At 34.2% G+C, this 23,281-nt stretch overlaps 1 protein-coding gene across 2 annotated transcripts in view; it reads left to right on the top strand.

Annotated features, from left to right (window-relative positions):
• Window positions 1-23,281, top strand: part of LOC140447553 (peptide transporter family 1-like) — a 184,308-nt gene that overhangs the window by 157,703 nt on the left and 3,324 nt on the right. For both annotated transcript variants that reach the window (XM_072540266.1, XM_072540267.1), the window contains 3 exons: window positions 6,910-7,219; window positions 12,040-12,475; window positions 22,890-23,079. In XM_072540266.1, coding sequence (XP_072396367.1) covers window positions 6,910-7,219; window positions 12,040-12,475; window positions 22,890-23,079 — 936 coding nt within the window. The remainder of the gene's footprint in view (window positions 1-6,909; window positions 7,220-12,039; window positions 12,476-22,889; window positions 23,080-23,281) is intronic.

The raw sequence follows: 23,281 nt of genomic DNA on the forward strand, positions 1-23,281 counted from the left end.
AATTTCTGCGCATTGTTCTTTTAACCATTGTTCTTTCGCTTTCTTAATTCTGTATTTTATTTGTTTATCCACTTTCTTGTACATCTGATTATCTTTGTTTTTATATTGACGTCTTTCTTCCATTTAATCTAAAATTTCTTCCGTCATCCATTGCTTCTTTTTATATCTGGTTGGTATTAGAATTTCTTTATGATTTTTATCTCTTTCTGTCTTTATTAATAACCATTTTTTATTTGGTTCAGTATTTTGTAGAATTTGTTCTTTAACATTCATTAATCCGTTGTTGATTTCATCTGCCAAGCGTTGCTTTATGTGTGGGTTCCTTAATTTACTTGTATCGATTTTTGCATTTGTTGTTCTTCGTTTTATTATTTTCATTTAGAGCCTAATTTTGGTCACTACTGGGTTGTGATCTGATCCTATGTCGGCACTTGGATAGGTTTTTGCAGATATAATTGCGTTCCTGTATCTTTGTCTAACTAATACATAGTCTATTTGGTTTCTTACAATTCTCTCTTCTTGATCTGCTGGTGACTTCCAGGTATATAGTCTTCTCTTTGGCATTTTGAATAATTGGAATTGACATTGTCTCTACGAAAAAAACGACTGGGAAACAAAAACGGCCAAAGAGTATGTAGCTGTTGCAATAAAAAATTTCAGGGAAAAGTACTTATTTGACTGGACAATTGTTAGTCAACTTGGAGGAATGTGTGGACAAACCTGGTCATAGTTAAATAATTTGGACACTACTTTGGATTTAAATCTGGAATTTAAAATGGTTTTTTAACATAAGACTATCAACAAATACGCGCATACGAAAAGACGAAAACTTAAAACCAATTATTGACTATGTTTTGAGTAAACAAGACTTCTTCGTTTTCTTCTTCTAGTTCCATGTTGGCTACCATATTTGCTATCGTAATTTTATTGGCAGCAGCTCTAAATAATGATGTAATCTATTTTTCATACCATTGTCTTAGATTTTGCTTCTTATTTCGAGACTGTCGACCCAGCTTATTCTTAGTAGTCGTGTGTGTACTAGGATGGGCCGAAAACCTTTTTTTATTTCGAAGTTGTAATAGCGCGGAAAAGTTGCGAATTATAAAGACAAACAAAAAAATATATATCAAATCGCTTCTTATTCCGATCGCGCATAGCTCTAAATTTTGAGAAAATTTGAAAAAACGTCATTTTTGTGATTATGTTTTAACATTTTTTAATTAGATGTTTTCGTAATGTAATAGGTTGTTATGTTTTCAAATAAAGCTCATAAACATTGTGTTTTAATTAGGTTTAGATTAGTTTGTATCTTCCGATAGCGCATAAGCCCCAAAATTTGTAAAAATATGAAATATTTCCCCGTCGAGCAACACGTTAAAAAGTCCCGTGCACGTGCATTCTTAGGATTACGCCCACTCATGCCCCATTCATCCCTTATTGTTTTTCATCATTAGTCTGCTGCTGCCAATTTAATTGTGATTGTAGTCAGTACAGCAACTAAAAAAGTAATCAGCTTACATAAAAAACCATCTATCCTTACAGTTACAGATACGAGAATAGCGCAGCTCATAACTGCATTGCATGATAAGTATTACAGTCTGAGGAAATCTTATACACGAGACAAATTGAGAAAAACTTGTTGATAAATTTAAACAAAACTGCTCATTTTTTTTGACGTTGCATCTTGCAAATGCCTTATCGTTGTTGAATGCACTTACAAAAAAAGATTTGTGCCGGTGCGAAGTAACTATTAATTGTTACTATGAAAAATTAAATAAAATACCCCCAATTGAGCTAAAAATTGATTACTCAATCCGGAAATATGGAATAAGAAAAAATTTAGCGGTAGACATTAGTAAAATAAGCAGAAGTAATAAAGCATTGGAAACGAAGTTACGCGACAGTAATTTATATATACAATATAGTAGATATTTTAAAACCTTTATGCTCACGCACACCTATTTTGAATTTAGTCCAAAATGAATATACAGGCCGTTGTCTTCCTAGTACGGATCCAGGTCCAGATTATAAACAAACAATTCGAATAAAAAAGCCTTTTAAACCTATTTGACAGATAAGAGTTCCGTTAAAATCTTCTACAGTATTGTTCTGAAGCTATTTTCTTGTGGCATGTTAGATTAATTACTACCACTATTTAAATGGGAGTAAGCCACAAGTAAATGTTAAAGTACGTTTATTGACATTTCAATTTTCACTTCGGAAATCGTTCTCAAAATACAAACATTAGTAAATTAAACAAATTTTGTTTTTTGTTACCTGGTGAAAAATTATTCTTCTAATAATTTAATTTTATCTGACTCATTTATATTGACAATTCAGACATACATTATACATTTTAAAGTAGACGACTCTAAAATGATATTGCCAATATTGTTGAGTTTGAATATCCGTCAGAAAAAAATCATAGCATGTAATTCGTCTTTAAAAGGACAAACACATGCCATGATGACAGTAAAAATCTCCTATTAGTGATTCCATAGTAATTTATGAGGGAAAACCCAGGAAAAAACATCATAATACTATCCCGACATGGTAAGTATTTGGTCGTGCATTTAGTTTACTTTCAATTAACACCAAATTATGATTTTATATGTTTGTTATTTAAAAAACATAAATGATGTATCTTCTATATGTTACCGACTTACTAATACTGGTATTTTCTTTTTAATAACTTCCTCTTATAATATGGGTAACCAGATCCTACTACATTCTGCCGAGGAATTTGCCACACAGTTGGTCCCATTAGAGGCGCTCCTTTGATTTTTCTCTTTTTATTATCCGTTTCTTTTAGGACTATATTTAAATCATTCCATTGAACCCTATGTTCGTTATCCCTTGCGTGTGTACATATTTGGGATCTATCAAATTCTCTATTTTTAATATAAGATTGATGTTCACTTATTCTTAAGGCAAAATTAGAGAGTGACGATACAGTGGCAACTAGAACAAAACTTAATATATCAGCTATAATGGAATTATTAATATTATGTACTCATAATACATATTTTCAACTAAATAATGAATTCTATAAACAAAAATTTTGGTCTAGCAATGGTCTCTAGTTTATCTCCATTATTAGCCGATATATTTATGGAAGATTTTGAAACAAATATTATTTCTAAACAAAATTTAAAACCCACAGTATGGTGGAGATATGTAGATGATGTATTCTCAATGGCCTCATGGATCAGAGCTGTTGGACGCATTCCTGAATGACATAAACGGTAAAGAAGAGACAATAACATTTACCATGGAAAAGGAATATAATAAGACACTACCTTTCCTGGATGTTTTAATCTCTAAGAACGATACTGGATATGAGACGCAGATGTATAGAAAACCAACACACACCAACAGATATTTAAATTTCAAATCAAATCACAATATTAATATTAAAAAAGGAATCATTAAATCCTTATATGACAGAGCCAAAGTTACTTGTTCTAACGAAAATTCCTTCTTGGAGGAAAAACATTTGTTAACATTATTCTTTATCGTTTATTAATAAGGAATTTTCAACAATCGACCGAATAGAACAGAACAACTTAGAACGAGATCCTACAGAATACACAAGGAATAATACGAGGAAAATAACAATACCATACATAAAAGGATTATCAGAAAAACTTAAAAGGATAGGAAACAAATTCAACATTTCAATAACATTCAAAACAACAAACATATTGAGATCTATTTCGTCTAAAACCAAAACTAACAATGAACAAGAAAGGACAAAGAATTGCATTTATAAAATACCTTGTGAATGCGATCAATTTTATTTAGGTGAAACATCAAGGCCATTAAATGTTAGAATAAGTGAACATCAATCTTATATTAAAAATAAAGAATTTGATAGATCCCAAATATGTAAACACTCATAAGATAACGAACATAGGGTTCAATGGAATGATTTAAATACTCTCCTAAAAGAAACGGATAATAAAAAGAGAAAAATCAACGGAGCGGCTCTAATTATGATAAATGAGACCAACTGTGTCGCAAATTCCTAGGCAGAATGTATTAGGATCTGGTTACCCATATTAAAAGAGAAAGTTATTAAAAATAAAATACCAGTATTAGTAAGTCGGTAACATATAGAGGATACATCATTTATGTTTTTTAAATAACAAATATATAAAATCAGAATTTGGTGTTTATTGAAAGTAAACTAAATGCACGACCAAATACTTACCATGTCGGGATAGTATTATGAGGTTTTTTTCCTGGTTTTTCTCCCATAATTTACTACGGAATCACTAACAGGAGATTTTTACTGTCACCATGGCATGTATTTGTCTTTTTAAAGACGAGTTACATACTATGATTGTTTCTGATGGATATTCTCAAGTTAAAGTTGATTTCATGTAATCGAATGAACTATCTTACAAGTAAAGTCGTTCTAGGAACGCAACTCAACAATTAATATTGGCATTATCATTTTAAAGTCGTCTACTTTAAAATGTATAATGCATTTCTGAATTGTCAATATAAATGAGTCAGATAAAATTAAATTATTAGAATAATTTTTCAGCAACTAACAAAAAACCAAATTTGTTTAATTTAGTAATGTTTGTATTTTGAGAACGATTTCTGAAGTGGAAATTGAAACGTCAATAAACGTACTTTTTAATTGTGGCTTACTCCCATTTAAATACTAATTAATCTACTACAGTAGTAAGCAGCCGTTATGGTGTTTCCGATTGCGCCACTGCGGCAATCGCATTAAGTGTTTTGCACGACCTTAGCATTGTTACTGATTTAGATTCCACCCATGTCATAGATAAGAATAAAATGAGAAGGAGAAAGCAAAATATTAGGACTGAATTGTATAATAAAACTAGCACTATTCCACTGTTAGGTTTGTATTTAGATGAAAGAAAGGATGACACGTTGCTGATAGAGCAAACTTATTCTAAAAGGTTTCGTAGAATAATTATGCAAGAGTATTACTCGCTCATTTAAGAACCCAACTCACTCTACGTTTGCCACGTTAGTCCAAATTCTGGAAGTTTTGAAGATGTTATTAAATATGTAATTTTTCACTTGTCTGGGCATTGCATTTCTCTTTAAAATCTAATTTTTATAGGATCTGATGGTACTGCTCTGAATACAGGTAGAAAAACTGGTCTGATTCACGAAGTTTAACGTTACTTAAGGAAACCTCTACAATGGGCGATTTGGCTCCTCCATTTAAACGAGTATCATTCCGCCACATGTTTCAGCTACTGAATGGCAAGACAATAGACCCTAATACTTACACAGGGCTAATAGGTGAAAAGTTAGTTTGCTGCCAAAACTGCCGGTGATTAACTTCTAGAGAATTGATTGTCAGATCTCACAGATAGACAGAAACGGGCTTACTAAAGACCAGCAATACCTACTTGATATTTAAAATGCACTAAAATCAGGAACCTGTAAAGAAGATTTGGCTCTACGAGGTTCAGGTCACTTATCAGATTCGAGGTGGTTGACAAAAGCAAATAGAACTGTCAGAGTGTACACAAGTGAAGAAAACCCTCATTTAAATCTAAATATTTTATTTATATTGAAATCATACATGCCAATGTGATTTAGTGTCAAAACAAGTCAACTCTTTACAGACAATACTAAACTCTTTTACCGAGCAGTACAAACTACCAGGTATTTGCTTGATGTTATTGACCCTATGATCAAACAGAAGGATCTCGCCCACCTGGAACACGTGCCGTTAGCCACGACTTAAGATAACTACTATGACTAGATGAAACACTTAAGAGAAGTCGAACTGTGGAGAATTCTAAAGGTAAGACACACAGATGCAAGAAGGAAAAGAATAGAACATTCACGTTACCAAAAATTAACTTCAATGCACAAAAATACTATGAAATCATTACCTGGATGGATTGTGAATTATCCTCTTCTCTATTGTTGGCAGAAATCAGTGACAACGAGATTAAATCGTACATGGACAGTGACTCAATCCATGACTGGAATATTATATTCAAGCAATTCCCAGTTCCCACGCAGCCTGTGGAACGTTGTGTAAATCACACGAAAGCCTAAGGAAAAGTTTAAGGAGCTGAAAATTAAACGGATTTATTTATAAGAACCACTCTGCTGTTCAGATCATCCATGTATAACTTCACCAGCAATTCTGTCTTCAAAGTATTTTCGACTACAAAATAGAGAACAGTAGAAATGGACAAGCTCAACTAACATGGAATATTTATTCAGAACACTTTTTTTATATAAAAATAAATTTAATATGTATACTATAATTTAAATATAGAAGTCGAAAAGTACCATGTCTGTTATTACTGTTATTACCCATCATGTCATATGCCTAAATATCTTTTTTCAGATATGTACTGTTTTTCTGTAGCATTAGACTCACTGCATGACCGGAAGTTGGATCTGAGCGATCGGGAACTGATCTAAACCGTTCTATTCGGAACTCCATATAGAAGCTCTAGAAAGATATAGCAACATGTCATTCGAACACAAAGGTTAATACTAAAATCGTTGCTGCAAAGTATGTTCCCTCATTTTTGCAAAAGCAACTCAGGCTTGTTCTATTCGGCTTTTAATTTTCACGGTTGGATCCCAGTTCTCATTGATCGTACTGCCGAGATACATGAGTTTCTTTCTTTCTCTGCTATAATGATATGAAGTATCTCTCTCTAGTTGATACCACTGGCTGCAGCCGAAGCGTAGCTTCTCTGTGCATAGCATCGTCTGCGCTCGTAACATTTAGACTCTGTAGCATATAATGCAGTGTTGTTCTTTTTTTTTGGAATACGTTGCCTGTGTTTTACTAACTTAAAGATATGGTAGTAACAATAGCTCATTCTTTTATAAATAAATAAATTCTAGATATACAATATTTTATAAATTTTCTTGTGATTTTAGTGCGGAATAAAGAATAAGATGAAGTCCAAAGAAAAAAAAGAACATTGGCTTGATTATGCAGAAGAACAATACGGAGAAAAACTAGTAAACGAGGTTAAGGCAACACTTCATGTTTTGGTTCTCTTTCTTCCGCTGCCGATTTTCTGGGCTCTCTATGATCAGCAAGGATCAGGATGGACCTTGATGGCAGTGAGAATGGACGGAAACATTGGATTCTACACAATTTTGCCAGATCAGATGCAAGTCGTCAACCCATTGCTGATTTTGGCTTTTATTCCACTATTTACCTACTACGTTTATCCACTTCTAGGTAATTATTATATTGTGACATAACTAAAAAATATTTTATATTTCGGTAAATGGTAAATAGTAATCTCTTAGTTATTATTTATATAAGGTGGAAAATAACTAAAAATACGAGATTTTATTTTATAAAGCTTATCAAAATATTAGTAGTGTTTACCGTGGGCCATAAAAAAAAATTGGTCATCATCAGACCAACTAGATGTATAAAAGCTTAGTTAATACTTTTTTATCTATAAACATTTATAAAAAATGGTCACCAATACCTACTTTTAAAGATATGTATTGTATGTCTATTTCAGAATTGTGTAGAATCTAAAAAGAATTATTAGCATATTGCATGCCTTTCTAAAGGCCATGACCGACAGGCGAGTAAAACTGCGGTTTTGTGGCTCGTCGGTAAAGCTCGTCAGTGTATCATTGCAAAACCGCGGTTTTATATACCTACGAGCCTGGCTCGCGGCTCGTCAGTTTGTTTTATTTTTTACTTGGCTCGTCTGAACACAATATGTTAGCTGTGGACGGTTGACAATGACCGTTTTGCTCGCTAGTCGATCAGCACCAACGAGCCGCGAGTAAAACCGTCGTTCTTAAAACTGCGGAATTATGGCTCGCACGTCGATCACCCACTTAATAGTAAGCGAGGCTGACAAACAAATTAACTGCGTTATAGAATAATTTGACCATTAGTATGATTCAGGCTGAGACTAGGAAAGGGAATCAACCGATCAACTGATAATCTTCCTATTGGGGAACCGTTCTCGCAGTCTTTACTACTCTATTTGTTGTTATATGATCATTCCATTCTACCCTTCTATTTCATACCCAGTCAACATTCTTTTTATCTTCTCTGTGTCAGGTCGTGTTTTGGCCGCATATTACATTATTGGTCTGATGACTGTTTTGCAAATTCTGCCTTTCATTTCTTTCCCAATATTTTTATTTCTTCATATTGTTTTATTCAGGCAAACTGTGGCTCTGTTTGCTCTATTCACTTGATGCCTAGATATTTAAACTCCATCATGTCTTCTATTATCTGACCTTCCAGCTCCAATTTACATCTTAGTCAATTTGTTATTATAACCATGCATTGTGTCTTTTTTGGGGAAATTAACATGTTGTATTTTCTAGCGGTTATATTAAATTGGTGCAGCATACGTTGTAAATCGGATTCACCTTGAGAGAATAGTATTGCGTAATCTGTATAGCAGATTATTTTAATTTGTTTTTCTCCCATTTGGTATCCTTTTTGAGTTCTTACTTTTTTATTCTTTTATCCGTGATCAGGTTGAACAATAGAGGACTCTCCTTGTATTATCCATAGACATGTAATACAAATAGACTGAGCGTTGCAAAACAGCGTCGTTCCCCCAGTGCGACAGAGAAAATTGACACAAAGCCGCTCCTGCATCTCTTTTTAATAGACCGGTTTTATCGAGAACATGATCTAAATGACCAGGAGAATGTTACGTGTTTATTATGTTGTTTTGGTAGGTATTTTCGATAATTTCGATTATTGCTAGAGGTATCTCTCTTGCGTACAATAAGTGAATAACGTCCTTTAATTTGACCATGCCAAATGTCTGTTTAAAATCCACGAAACAGATATGCCGGTTTGTGGTATTTTAATGATTTCTCTTGCACTTGCCTCATTGTTGTGGTATTCTGTTTTTTTTTTTTCTATTATTTGTTGGATTAGTTTTAATAGTTGTTTGGTCCGATCTGGCCCTTAGTATTTTACGTGTTCATTCGGTATTCTCTCCCCTCCTTTCTTCCTTTCTATTTTTTAATTTTCTTAATGTGTCCTTTATCTCTTTCTCCTCAGTATTTATTTCTTCGTTTTTCGTCATGATTGGTGTTAGTGGTTCATTATCGTCACCTTTAGCAAATAGAGATCGAAAGTAGTCTGTCCCTGTTTCCTTCTGAATGTGTTTTACTTGTCCTCTGATCCTTCTCCATATTTATTTTTGTGTTCCGTAGAAGTCGTGTTTCATCTGTTTTGAGAAGCTCTGTCAGTGTTCCCTTTTTATATCTCTGACTAAAGTATTCGTTTAATTTCTGATTCCTTATTAGTGTTTGTATGCCTGTTGTGTTCTTCAATCTTCTTCAATTTTTTTTCTATACTTCCTCTCTAAACCATGGGGTTTTGGATTTTGATATGTTAGTGTTCGTTACTTACCTCTCTCCAAGTGATTCTGTGGCTGCGTTAATTATGTTATTTTTGAGTTTTCTTCAGCTTTCCTCGATATTATTGTTTTCTAATATTTTATTCCCAGAAATCTTCTTTGATATTCTTTTTCTGTATAAGCATACCGTGGATTCCGTATTTAGTCCTTCGACCTAATTTTTGTTTGTGTTGGCGCCGCTCCTTTGGGTGTGAAGTATTTCATGATGATTAATATTTAACATAATACTAGACTATGGTCGTTACCTACATCTGCTGAGTTAAGGGATCTTAAGTCGATTATTTTTGATAGATGTATATCTCTATTGGTTATAACATAATCTCTCACAGATTGTTGTCACGGGTGTTATTGAATGTATATTTATGTTGGTCTTTGTAGTCAAAAAATGTGTTGTTTATTCTGTTATTCGTGCAGAAGTTAGTATATTAGAAGTGAATAATTATGAGCTTTCCCTTTAGAAATACTTTGTAGTTTGTCGATATTGAGAAATCTTTTACTAGTATTATAATATATAGTAGGTAAAGTATTTCTTTCGTTCTTTATGAGTGTTTAAATTAGATTTTGTCCTAAAGCTTCACGCACTTCCTAACAGAAAACTGTTTATAAATAACATCCACTTACTTTTATTTTTTTGTACCATTCGGTTTATGCTATGTCCACTTCCTGTTATATTTTTTTAAATAGATGTTCATAGTAAGTGTATTCTGCTTTAGGCACGTAGTTTATTATGGCAACCTTGGTTTCTATCTCCTATTCCGAATTTTCATATTACTATTTCAGTTTTTTCTTATTTCCAAGTTTTAATGGTTATCATTCAAAATATAGTAATGAGTTCTTATTTTCATAGTAAGTGTATTCTGCTTTAGGCACGTAGTTTATTATGGCAACCTTGGTTTCTATCTCCTATTCCGAATTTTCATATTACTATTTCAGTTTTTTCTTATTTCCAAGTTTTAATGGTTATCATTCAAAATATAGTAATGAGTTCTTATTTTTTATTATCTCTGGAATGTCTTCATAGATTTTTTCTACCACTCCATCTTCGGTATTTTTAAGTTGCATTTCTTTATGATTTGTAATATGATGTCGGCAGCTTGGTGAGATTACATGCAGAGAGATTTTATGTGTAATATAAATCTTTCTGCTATATTTTTATCATTTATGGTTATACTTGGCGTAAGGTTATATATCAGGTAATGTGTCTTCATTGAGAAATGCCCTACTAAACGCATGTTTTTCGGATGTTTTCAACTGACATTTATTTTTATAGTGGTCTGTTTGTTCACAATGATAACATCTGATTTTCGACAGATCTTAGTCTCTCTTGTCATTTATGCCGTCGTCACTTCTCCTGCGATTGGCGCTATTTTCAAACTGTCTGTTGCGATTGGTTCTCGTTTTGTTACTACTACCACTTGCAAACGCATTACCAGTATTACCAACAGTGTTATCACTTTAAATGTTCAACAGTTTCGTTTTAATTTAATCGGTAGAAATCACCATTCCCGAATGTTGATCGCGATTATCATTCGTGAAAAACGATCAGGTAATCCTGCCAAAATTAGCGAACCTATCCACTCATCGTCAAGTTTAAAACCAGGTCCACTAAATTTTTATCCTGTTTCAACTATTTGGTTCACATAACTTGCCATTAAACTGCAATCTTCCAATTGCGATAAAATTAGACTTCTCAATAAATTGATTTCTCTCACGTACCCTGAGTCATCAAACAATTTTTTAAAGCGTCCCAAAAATGGTCTACGCTACCATAACCTGTTAAAACTTAAAAATGAAACCAACCAGTAGAGTATACAGTTAAGACTAACTTTATTTGGTTCTAAAATATTCACGTTAAAAGATAGTTCACATTGTACCAATATTAACTTCCTGTAAATGCCATATGGCGCTAATATTTAAATTTTGTTCAGTTTATATCAATCTTTTAACATCCAAGTTGGCTTCAGTAAATTAAAAGTTTATCTTAAGTGGATCCTAAATTAAACAATATTGTAGATTGTAAAATAAGTAGTTAAAAAATAAACGAATGCAACTATAAATAGGACACTTAAAGAAGGCAAATAGTTACAACTGATAGATACTAAGCAGTATGTCATCGATATAAAAAAATATTTTTGCAAATAGAGGCAAGCTTAGCTCAGCGGTTAAAGTAATGGCATTCTAAGCTGGAACACACAAATTCAATTTTCGACACCGACAACGAAATTTTTAAGAGCATTATATTATGTTTCGAATGATACGTAAAGCCGTAGGTTCACCTGGGCAAGTGTGCATCGACACTGAAACAGGGCTAAAGATGTTGCAAATATTCTCCAATTTTTTTATAAATTCTTGACAGATACCGCGAATCTGTTTCCAAAGTTGGCTAAGTATATTTGTATTTATTTATATTTGTATTTATTTTGTATTTAAGTATTTTACATTTTCTGTATGTTGATCATCATAGGAAATCATTAGTGTTATTTTTTTTCTTCAGAGTGGCTTTGAAAGTATTTTAGTATATGTCAAATACATGTTTAGTAGTATAAGATGATGTCCATAAAAATAATAAACTCAAATGAATTTCTATCTGATCTTGTTTTAGATTAAATTAAATGCCTATAGCATTCTAATAATATTTTAGGAAAATGTAACTTACTGAAGACTTCTCTACAGCGAATGGCTTGTGGAGGACTTTTAGCAGCTGTCGCTTTTGCCGTTTCTGCATTTGTCACTATGGCTATTGAAAGTAATGATCCAGTATTGCCATCAGCTGGTAACATACAATTAAGGGTGTATAATCCGTCAAGCTGTATTATGTCTATTAGCACCGATATAACAGAAATGAAGCCATTTAACTTAAATCCAACATCTTCATATGTGGATGAGGATATTGCATGGAGTGGAAATAAATCTGTAACATTTACATTTAAGTCTAATACTTCTGAATGCTCAGATGGTTACCAAACGATTTCTCTAGCGGAAAAGAACGCATATGGTATTTTTATCCAAGCTAATGGAAAGATCCGCTTTTATGAAGATGATATTGCTAAGAGCAAAACTGGTTATCCTTTAGTGAGGTGAGTTTATCTTATCTATTTTTTTTTTGTTTATTCTTTAACTGGTTATATACAATATATAAAATTACTGTTATTCTTTAAGTTCCTTTCTCTATTAAAATTTGAACATCATTCCTACAATTTTGAATTAATATTCTGGTCAAAGAAGAATTATTTCCCAAAACAATATAAGAATGATGAACATTTAGATATAGGTAATTAAAAGTATTTACAAGTATGTAAGAAAAAAGTTTTCTATAATATTCATTCTACTTTATAAAAATTTTCAAAAATTTTTGGGATTTCGTTTTTTCCAAAATAACTATTTTAAAGAATTTAACTCTAACAAAAGACCGAGGCGGAAAGATGCGCTAGGTGCCTCCTTTGCTAACATTGCGTTAGAGAAAGTTATGTGATGCCTAACTAAATAATTGAGCCACAATATGCAATAAATGCTACGTTGTTACGTTTTTTCTACTTTACTATACGACATGGAAGCGTGGACAATAAAACAGTCTGAAATCAAAAAATTAAACTCCTTTAAGATGTGGTGCTACAGGAGAATCCACAGAATATCGTGGACTGAAAAAGTAACTAATATAGAGGTGTTACAAAGAATGAAGAAAGAATGTGAAGTTATAAAAACTGTTAAAATTAGAAAGATTCAATATCTGGGTCATATAATGAGGGGCGAGAAGTACGTATTATATATATTTAGGGATTCTACAGTATTCACTGCCTTCCCTCGCTCAACCGTTTCCATCTCTCTCTGTTGTTCCATTCTCCATCGTTTAGTCCTCTCTTACTCATGGCGTCGTCTACTTCGTTCCTCCAGGATTTTCGGGGTCGTCCTCTTTTCCTCCTTCCTATGGGGCTCCATTCGGTTATTCTTTTTATCCATCTGCTGTCGCTAGCTCTTCTTACATGTCCATACCACTTTAGTCTTTTTTGTTCTATATATGTTAGTATGTCTGTTTCTATTGATGTTCGTTGCTTTATTTCGTCATTACTTCTCCTATCCATTCTTGTTACTCTGCAGCATCTTCGCAGGCATTCCATCTCTGTTGCTATTATCTTACTGCTGTTTTTCTTGTTTATGATCCAATTTTCGGCCCCATATCTCATAATACTTCGCACTAATGTTTTATAAATCTGCGTTTTTGTCTTTATATTTAGGTGTCTATCCCACCATACTGAGTTAAGTTGTCGGATTGCTGTTCTTGTTTGTCCTAATCTTTGTGTAATTTCTTCCTCTGTTGTTGCCTTTTTCGTGATTATGAACCCCAGGTATTTGAATTTATCCTTTCCTTTGATTGTTACGTTGTCATCAATCTGTAGATCTTCTATGTCTTCTTCACTTGTAGATAGGTACTCTGTTTTCGCGAGGTTAATATCTAGTACGTATTACTTAGATTAATTATGCAAGGGAAGATACAAGGGAAGAGAAACCCAGGACGACGCAAAATATCCTGGCTAAGAAATTTGAGATAGTGGTTCGGTTGCAGCTCATTAGAATTATTCAGAAGCGCGGCCAATAAAATTAAGATAGCGATGATGATTTCCAACTTCCGATAGGAGAAGGAACCTGAAGAAGAAGAATGCAATAAATCTACCCAGTATGCAGATGACTTAAACTTTGTCGCACGTACGAAATTTAATCTCAAAAAGAATAAAGTTGATCCACTGAAGAGGTAACTGAAAATGTAATAAAAAAACAACAAAGGGTCGGGAACCTATGTATATTGATGCATCGTAGGTGTGCTGCGAAGCAACGCAGAACAAGTGCAGTTGTACTGAAGTTGGGTTAAGGACAAGACACTGTTGATTATTATTATTATTGAGTATTTTGATAGAGTTGAGTAATTGTAATTGAGAATAATATTTGGCTCAAGTCGCGTGTAAGTAAGCAGGTGTCATGCCATGATATTTTGAGCTTCCAAAGATCTTCGATTATAATTTTAGCAGTAACAGCAACTGGTGATAGAAGTCCAAGAGAGTCGAAAATATGTGCAGTTGATCACAAGATTTGCGTTTTTGTGATTTTGAAATGATGAGCTAAACTATTAATCAAATACTTTAGGCAATCAACATTGGGATTTCAAAGTAATCCGAGTGTTTTGGTTTGGTCACCTTTACAAATGTGCAAAGGGGTTTGGTTAAAATTGGATAAAGAGTCATTTGAGATCCATTTTCCTAATATTATTAGATCATCAACATAAAAATCACGTAAAATGATATTAGAAATTTTAGAGAATCTATTCATGTTTCTATGAGCGACCTCTTGTAGTGATTTAAGGGCAAGAAAGGAGGCAGAAGCTAATCCGTATGTCAAAGTGTTTAGTGTGTATACTAAAATGTTTTCATTAGCGATAAACGCCATAGGAATTTTGCAGGTTGCGTTCAGATTCTTGTACCATTACCTGACGATACATTTTTGCTACGTTCGTACTCAAGATGTAATTGTGTTTTCTAAAGCGCATTAATATGTAGAATAAGTTGCCTTGAACGTTTGGACCGACATACATAAGGTCGTTAAGTCAAATACCGGTCGAGCTTTTAGCTGAACCATCGAAAAGGATACGAATTTATGTAGTAGTAGATTCAGCTTTAAGCACTTTCACTATCAGGAAGCACTCTACACTGATGTAGATTGTTGACGTTGTCAAATACTGTAATACAAGCAAGAAGGGTCTGAGGTAGTGCGGAAATACTATTTGTCAAGCTGACAATTTCATTCAAAGTGATAGATATACATAGATTAAGTACCTATCGTTTTTTGAAGTGCTCTGTGTAGCTTGGATCTGTTCCCTTTCATTATTTTAAAAATGAAGCACAGTGTGATGTATTTTTTCACATTTTATGCAACTAAAAGATTAACAGTTTCATGTTACATGATTAGTGCCTGGGCAGTTAATAAATAATCTCAAACTTGCGATAATGTATGATTAGTGCAATTTTTGAGAATTTCACGTTTATTATAAAAACTTTAAACATAAGCGATATAAGTGAATATTATAATGTTTGTATGAGTTGTTCGATAGATTTTAGGAGACTGTGTTTTTCTTTGGTGCGCGGCGAGTCCCTTCGTTCCGCTGTCAAGAGTTCAGAACAGCTCAAGTTTTGGCACTAACAGGCAGTAAAGACAAATAATTTGGTGATACTTGTCTGAATATTAAGTGTTACTTTGATCTTTCTGTTTTAATTATGTTATCTAAATAAGAAATGATGGTGGTTGGTGTTGTAAATATGATTCATTGATATTGGTAAAATCTCGTGAACACGTAAATACTTTACATCTTCTTTGACTAAAAAATATTAATCCCAGCTATATTCCCTGAGCCCGTCTGATTCAAGGGCTCTCCGTTATCACTAAAGCTACAGCTTATTGTGTTTGCTGTCCATTGCTGTTTTCTACACCGCCTAGAATCTTTGTACACTGCAGAAGCTGTACAGGTTTTTTGCCTAGTGTGTCCTAAATATACCAGGGTCTCCCCGTGGTTATCCATATAGTTTTTGTCTTTTGCGGTCCAGTGCCTCGCAATTGCATAATACATATTTTACAGCTTCTGGTTCCTTATAACAGTGTTTGTAGTTAAGGTTTCCAACGCAAATGCCTATTTTATTTAGGAACTCACTTACTTGTGCATGCCCGGTCAACATTCTTGTTACTGTTCTCAGTCTGTTACTGCCCATAAGGAACCTTTGTTCTTTTTGTACATAGTCCACCAACGAAGATTATTTCATGTAACAACAATAGAAATCATAAGATTTCCTACTTGGCGAAACTGAATTCAAATCTTTACCAGTGTGCTTTCTAAAAGTTGCACAACAGACAGATTGATGAATTAGTTGGCAAGGGAATCTAAAATATGCATTCCACATGCCGTTCATCATGGTCAAAATTCGTAGTGAATTTAGTTTCTGGTACTCCAAACAGAGTAAAGAAATAAAACATAATGACGGTATTAGACTTTTATTTCGATGCAGGGCAGCGGCAAGCCACTTATACGTATTTCAACCTCTTTATGTCTCATCAGAGCGGCATATGCTACTGCTCTGAATCGAAACAAAATCTATCCCGTCGTAGGACAATATTTATCGAAATAACTATTTACAGACTAACAACGCCATCTAATAACAACAAGAGAAATCATAAGATTTCCTACTTGGCGAAACTGAATTCAAATCTTTATCACTGTGCTTTCTACAAGTTGCAAAGCAGACAGTTTGATGAATTATGTATTATTCCATGTGTTTATTCAGGGATCCAGTCCTCTGCAGCACTACGTACTGTAGCCTTTGGTAATCCAGGGTACCCTGATACCCACACAAGCCAGACAAACATTGTTCCGGTCTCCCAGTTTATTTAGTTCTTTGATGCAGTCCCACACCACTGTCACTTCCTGACACGCTAGTGCCTTCGATGCCGCTTAACTGTCAGGCAATATATGGATCTGTTCTTTTTCAGGGGCTTTCATATTATTTTCCTCTGCACATTGCAGTATCGCATATATCTTCGCTTTAAAAACACTGCAGTTTTTTCCCAAAAACCAAGCTTTGACTAATTCTTAGATTATTGGAGTATATCTGCCCCACATCCTCTCTGATCTTGGATCTGTCTATATACTAGATCTTACCCTGATGGTTGTGGGACTAATTGTTTCTCCATACATTCCTCTCTGGAATAGGTACCCTGTATGAATTCTTAAAATTATTTTATTTTGTCATGTGATCTGATTTCGCACTAAAAATGTCACAGTCCTTGTGATACTCACATGCCCTAATCTTTCGTTTCAAAGTTTGAGTGATTGTTTTATTCATTGGGCTCTCAATCTTGCTTCTTGTATTATATTAAATGCAAGGGAGGCGGGTATAGTAGAGCCTCCATATCTGCTGTTGAAGTAGTACGCATGGCACTAATTATCTTCATACACGCAAGTTTTTTCACATTGCTGAGTTTGGCTTTTTGCAGATGTTTAAAGTGTGTTAGCCCATTAGTTTATCACATTTTTGCTGCATAGGTTATTGGCAGTTTGATTGCCATGATGTACACCCAATGCACCATGTCCGGTTTAATTCCCGTTTATTCCCATACATGCGTTTAACCCTCATAAGAGTTGACACTGCACTGATTGTTATTGAGTTTTGAGTCTATATAGTATAACCCCGACATACTTTACCTCTCCCTTTAGCTAAACTTCTTGTCTTTGCAGCTTTAAATGACCTAATCTCTTTAATTTTCGTCTCCGTATGAAAGCGACTATGGTGTATTTGTAGCGACTTATAGTTAGCCCCTCCAAACAAGTTCATTGTCTCACTAATTCTAGAGACTCGTTCATATGATCTCTGACTAACGTATTGTACTTTCCTTGTAAGATGCTCACCAAATCATTCGCATATTAAATTGTTGTTCCTAGCTTAGTTCTGGAGATTTTCAGTTTTAAAGGTATTTGATGATATGCAATACTTCTTCAGTAAAGGGTATTAACAGTCAAGGACAATCTTCACAAATTTGACTTGTTCGGTTACTTTGCTCAGTATGATTATTATGAGTGGTTAGCTTCGAAAATTGATTTCCCTAATATTATGACATTTCTTGATTTATTTAAATATGAATATGTACTTCTTTCTGCAACAGATTTTAGCTATGATTCTAAAACTATGTAACATATAATAAACTTAACTTGAGATATCAAGTTACTTTAATCTGCAATAAACTTAAATCAGATTTTAGAGGCAATGCCCATAGCTGCTAGGTTTATTTATTACACAACTACACTTTGTGAAATGGGTACTTAAGGCCTCTCGTCCACTGGATCCGGAAAGCTGCGAAATCAATTCGTCGGAATTCGATCGAGATCGAACGAAAGATCCAAACACGTGATTTAAAGAGGAGCTCGTCCACTGGGCCCGTACCGTTCGTACATTTTTGTCCGAATTCGGACGATGCCGCATCCGATCCCAGCATGTTGAGATCCAATTCCTAATTGCGAAATACTGCGAAACTTGGATCACGCGAGATTAACACAATGGACTGTGAATGGTTAATTTTTCGAGTTTAGCATGAATTTTGTTAAGAATGTATTGGAATGTATCCTTTTTCATTCGAAAATATGAGAAGTGGTGGTCAACTGGTGGTCAAGTGGTGGTTGATTTGGTACATCGTACCATAAATGAGCAAATACAAACTCGTTTCTTTTTGCGTAAAAAGGATTTACCCATACTTCTCTTCTTCGTCTATATTGCCTGACACGTCGATGAATCAGAATCACAAAGACCGTTCCGTAGAACCATATTTACACCATAGAGTTTGGACAAATACTGATGCAATAGACGATCAGCGTTCGCACGATTTCGTTATAACGACCCTCGTCCTAATTCACACCTTCGTACTTACATCTGTTTACATAAAACAAAATTAAAATAACGTAGACAATAAACAAATTAATGGTACTAAGTGATATGGACGCCACCTTATCTTTTCTATAATCAACTAAGAGATAAGGAAAACTTAAGAGAATCTTAGATGCTAAAGAAATTATTTATGAAAACTACAAGAAAATACTTTTAACCTTTTCTAAATAATTAGATATAGCAAAGTAAAGACATGTATGTCTGAATAGTGAAAATAAACCAAAAATGTCAAAACATTACTTCAGTTATTAGCATATCACGATATGTAGACAAGAAATTTTATTATCTTATACAATGTACCTACAAACATAGCAAAACAAAAGATATAGTATACCTACCTCTAAAATTCTGTTTAGCATGGAACCGTGAAAAACTTTAGCGTACAGTAACTTGTTTCGTTAGAAAAGTGAAATTATAAATGAGATGACTTACGTTTGGAAGTTCCTGTAGTTTTGTTCTTACGATTATTCGATAGTGGTTAGTTTAAATCAAATTTCTAAAGACCATTAAAAAAGATGATATTGAGAGTCAAGAACTAAACTCACTTTCTTTATTTTATAGCACACTTGCAATTTACCGTTATGGTTTTTCTCAGGTAGTTGTTTTCTCTTCTACCGCTCTGTCTCAAGCTCCTTACCTCAAGTGTCCCCTAAAATCGCGGCTGTCTCCCTTTTTATATCGACCAAGTTCCACCAATAATGTTTATCATTGGCCACCCATCTATGATGGGTCAAAATTTTATTTGGCGCATACAAATTATCGATTTATGGTTGTATAAACACATCCCTTCTTTAAATAACTAAAGTATTATTATAAATGTACGTGAGTAAAAGTTCTGTGTAGAAAATGATAGTGAATAAATTTATGAGGTGGAACTCTTTTCTCTCTTCAATCCTGACCCCGGAGGGAGTGTAGTGGTTATCTTGATGTCGTGTATTGTCCTCCTCCAAATATCTCTGTCTCTGGTCATTTCTTTTAACTCAAGCGTAGGTCTTTATGGAACAAAAACGACACGAATGCACGCGTACTACAACAACTTAATAAAGATATTAATAAAGCAGTGAGAAAGGACGTACGACAATATAACAGAAAAAGATTACAACGGTTGTCGAGGAAAATAAAAGTTTAAAGGTGCTGAATAGATGTCAAGCTCTAGGTAAGAAGAATATTGTTAAGCTCGCAGATCGAAATGGAAAAGTGGTAACAGATAAAGATAAGATAATTAAGGTAGTTGAAGAATTTTACACAGAATTGTATAGAGAAATGGGTAAGAAAGACGGCACCAAGTTGAGAAAAGTCCAGAATGTGGGTTCAGAGGATATCCCAGAAATAACAATAGAAGAAGTCTCAAAGTCATTAAATCGAATGAAAAACAATAAAGCAGCTGGAGATGACCAAATCGTTATTGAGGCAGTTAAAGCAGGAGGAAAGACAGTATTGAAAGCATTGACACAATTATATAACTTATGCCTTTCAAAAGAGGTTACACCATCTCAGTGGAATAAAGCTGTTATAGTAGTCATGCACAAAAAGGGTATATCTCCCTTTTTGTGCAGAGCTAAAGAACTATAGACCTATTAGCTTGTTATCTCACGTTTATAAGTTGTTTATAAAGATGATAACTAATAGGTTGACATCAAAACTAGACTTCTCTATCAACCTTGCGAGCAAGCAGAATTTAGAGCTGGATACGGAACAAATGATCATTTGCAAACTATTAAGACGTTGAATGAAAAAACCATTAAATATAATAGACCCCTGATACTTGTCTTTGTCGACTTTGAAAAAGTATTTGATACGGTCAATCAAAGTGAAATGCTGCAAGCTCTAACACAATGTAGAATAGATCACCGATACATATCCCTCATCAGATACATCTATCAGCATGCTACAGTATGTGTAAGAATTAATGAAGATACTGGGACTTTTCGTATTAAAAGAGGCGTTCGGCAAGGAGACAACATGTCTCCTAAATTATATACAACTTTGCTAGAATACGCTTGTAAAACAATAGACTGGAACGAAAAGGGCATCAATGTAGATAGAAAATTTTTAAATAACCTTAAATTTGCGGATGATATCGTTCTTATTGCAGACAGCTTTGATCAGGCACAGATAATGCTCCAAAAACTCCATACTGTCACAAAAAGAAAAATTTTTCAAAAACACAATTTATGACAAATTTAGTCCACAACAAAAACATCTCAGTAAAAGACAAAGATATTTAGCCAGTTGACTCCTATAAATACTTGGGCCATGAGATCAGAATAAGTCGAGACAACCAAACAATCGAGCTGAAAAGAAGAATAAACCTCGCTTTTGCTGCATTTGGAAAGATGAAGGATATTTTTAGGTCCAAGATTCCAATGTGTCTGAAAAGAAAAGTATTTAATCAGTGTATTTTGCCAGTGATGACCTACGGCGCAGAAACCCTAACACTCATAAGAACAACAGTGAGTAAACTACAAGTTGCGGAAAGGGCAATGGAAAGAATAATGTTAGGGATTTCTCTACGTGATAGAATACCCAATGCTACTATACGCAAAAGATCAGGAGTAGCAGACGTTATTGAAAGGATAACAACACTAAAGTGGAACTGGGCAGGTCATGTAGCAAGATCAGTTGATGACCGCTGGACAAAAAGAATTTTGGAATGGAGACCCCGAATACAAGCTAACAGAAATAGAGGTCGACCCCCATAGAGAAGGACAGATTACATAAAAAAATAACTACAAATTGGATTCAGATAGCGCAAAATCGGACTAAGTGGAAAAGCATGCGAGAGGCCTATGTTCAGCAGTGGACGTTAGAGGCTAGTTGATGATGATGATAATGTAGGTCTTTTGCATAAGCTTGTAATTTGATCGATCCATCTTGTTGGAGATCTTCCTTGTGATCTTCGGCCTTCTACCTTTCCTTGGAAAGGTTTGTTATCATAACATGTCCAAAGTATTTTAATTGTTGGAGATGCAGTTTGCTGGTTAGCCGTTTGCTGACTTTTAGCTCATTTAAAATTGAAATATTTGTCCTGTGGTCGGTCAACGGAATTCGTAACATTCTTCTCCAACAGAACATTTCCTCTTTCTTCGTTCCGCTTGTCGTAGGGTCCAAGATTCACATCCGTATGTCAGTATTGGGAATATTAAGCAACCTCATTTTTAGAGTTCGTGAAATTTGAGAGTCCTTCCATATTTTGGCCATCTTTAGTACGGCGACTTTTGCTAGATCACATCTACGTTTTATTTCTTTCTGTAGTGACCCTGTGTTTGTGATCAATGATCCCAGATATAAATATTAGTTCACAACCTTAAACCTGTCAATTGTGGTTATGTGTGAATTATTGTTATGTAGTCTATCCACTCTCATGATATTTGTCTTTGATATGTTTAACTGCAGACCAAATATTTGACTTTCGTTTTCAACCAGTTGTATAAGATCAATTAACTCTTCTTGACTATTTGCAAGAAGGGCTGTATCGTCTGCAAAACGTAGGTTGTTTATCTTGCGGCCATTTATTGAGATGCCTTTTTCCCATCCTTCAAGCCCTCTTCTCATAATATACTCCCCATATATATTAAATAATTCTGGATACAGTATACATCCTTGTCTGACAACTTGTTCCAAATGGAATTCGTTTGAGAGTGTGTCAAGCAGCATTTCCAGTAGTGTGATCATATAGTTCAGTTATAAGCGAAATTAAGTGCTGTGGTACTGTTACTTCTTTCAGTATCTGCCGAGGGGAGCTCGAAATTTTGTCAATTCTTGTTTAAAAATCTTGTGAAATTTTTATTACACTCATATGGGATAAAACAATGCTACAATTATATTATAAAACTATATGTTTTTAACAGAACACGTCTGAATGTCCAAAAGTGTGTATTTGTTTTTCGTGTTGTAATTAACTTTATATGGTCTATATGACCAATCTAAAAAACAATCCTGCTGGATGGGTTTATTATACTGCACTGCAAGAATAACTTAATGTTCTTATATAAAAATGATTTTGTTTGTTTTTTTTTAGAACTCTATCTTATACTGACACAGATGTTAAGTACACCTTAAAAGGGAAATCGATTAATATCAATTCGGGTAACATATCTGCAAGAGAATTTTCCAATCCTGGGCGTTGGTCAGTAAAAGTAGGAGAGAAACAATTTGAAAAATCTGTGGACTTGAGACTTGGTGGAACATATGCTGTAATGCTTAATGAGGTAAGTACCCTAAGGATACGTTCATAACGAAGACAATCGCATCATATCCTCGCCTAGACCATAGCACTGACAGTTAACGCTTGCATTTAAAATGCATTTATTTTACCTGGCGATCGAATTAATATGGTACGATCCTATGGTCGGGGCAAGGGTCGGCGATCGGCTCCTCGTTGTGAGCGCCCACTTAGACACCAAGATGATA

The sequence above is a fragment of the Diabrotica undecimpunctata genome, chromosome 8, assembly GCF_040954645.1.
Source record: "Diabrotica undecimpunctata isolate CICGRU chromosome 8, icDiaUnde3, whole genome shotgun sequence".
NCBI lineage: Eukaryota > Metazoa > Arthropoda > Insecta > Coleoptera > Chrysomelidae > Diabrotica > Diabrotica undecimpunctata.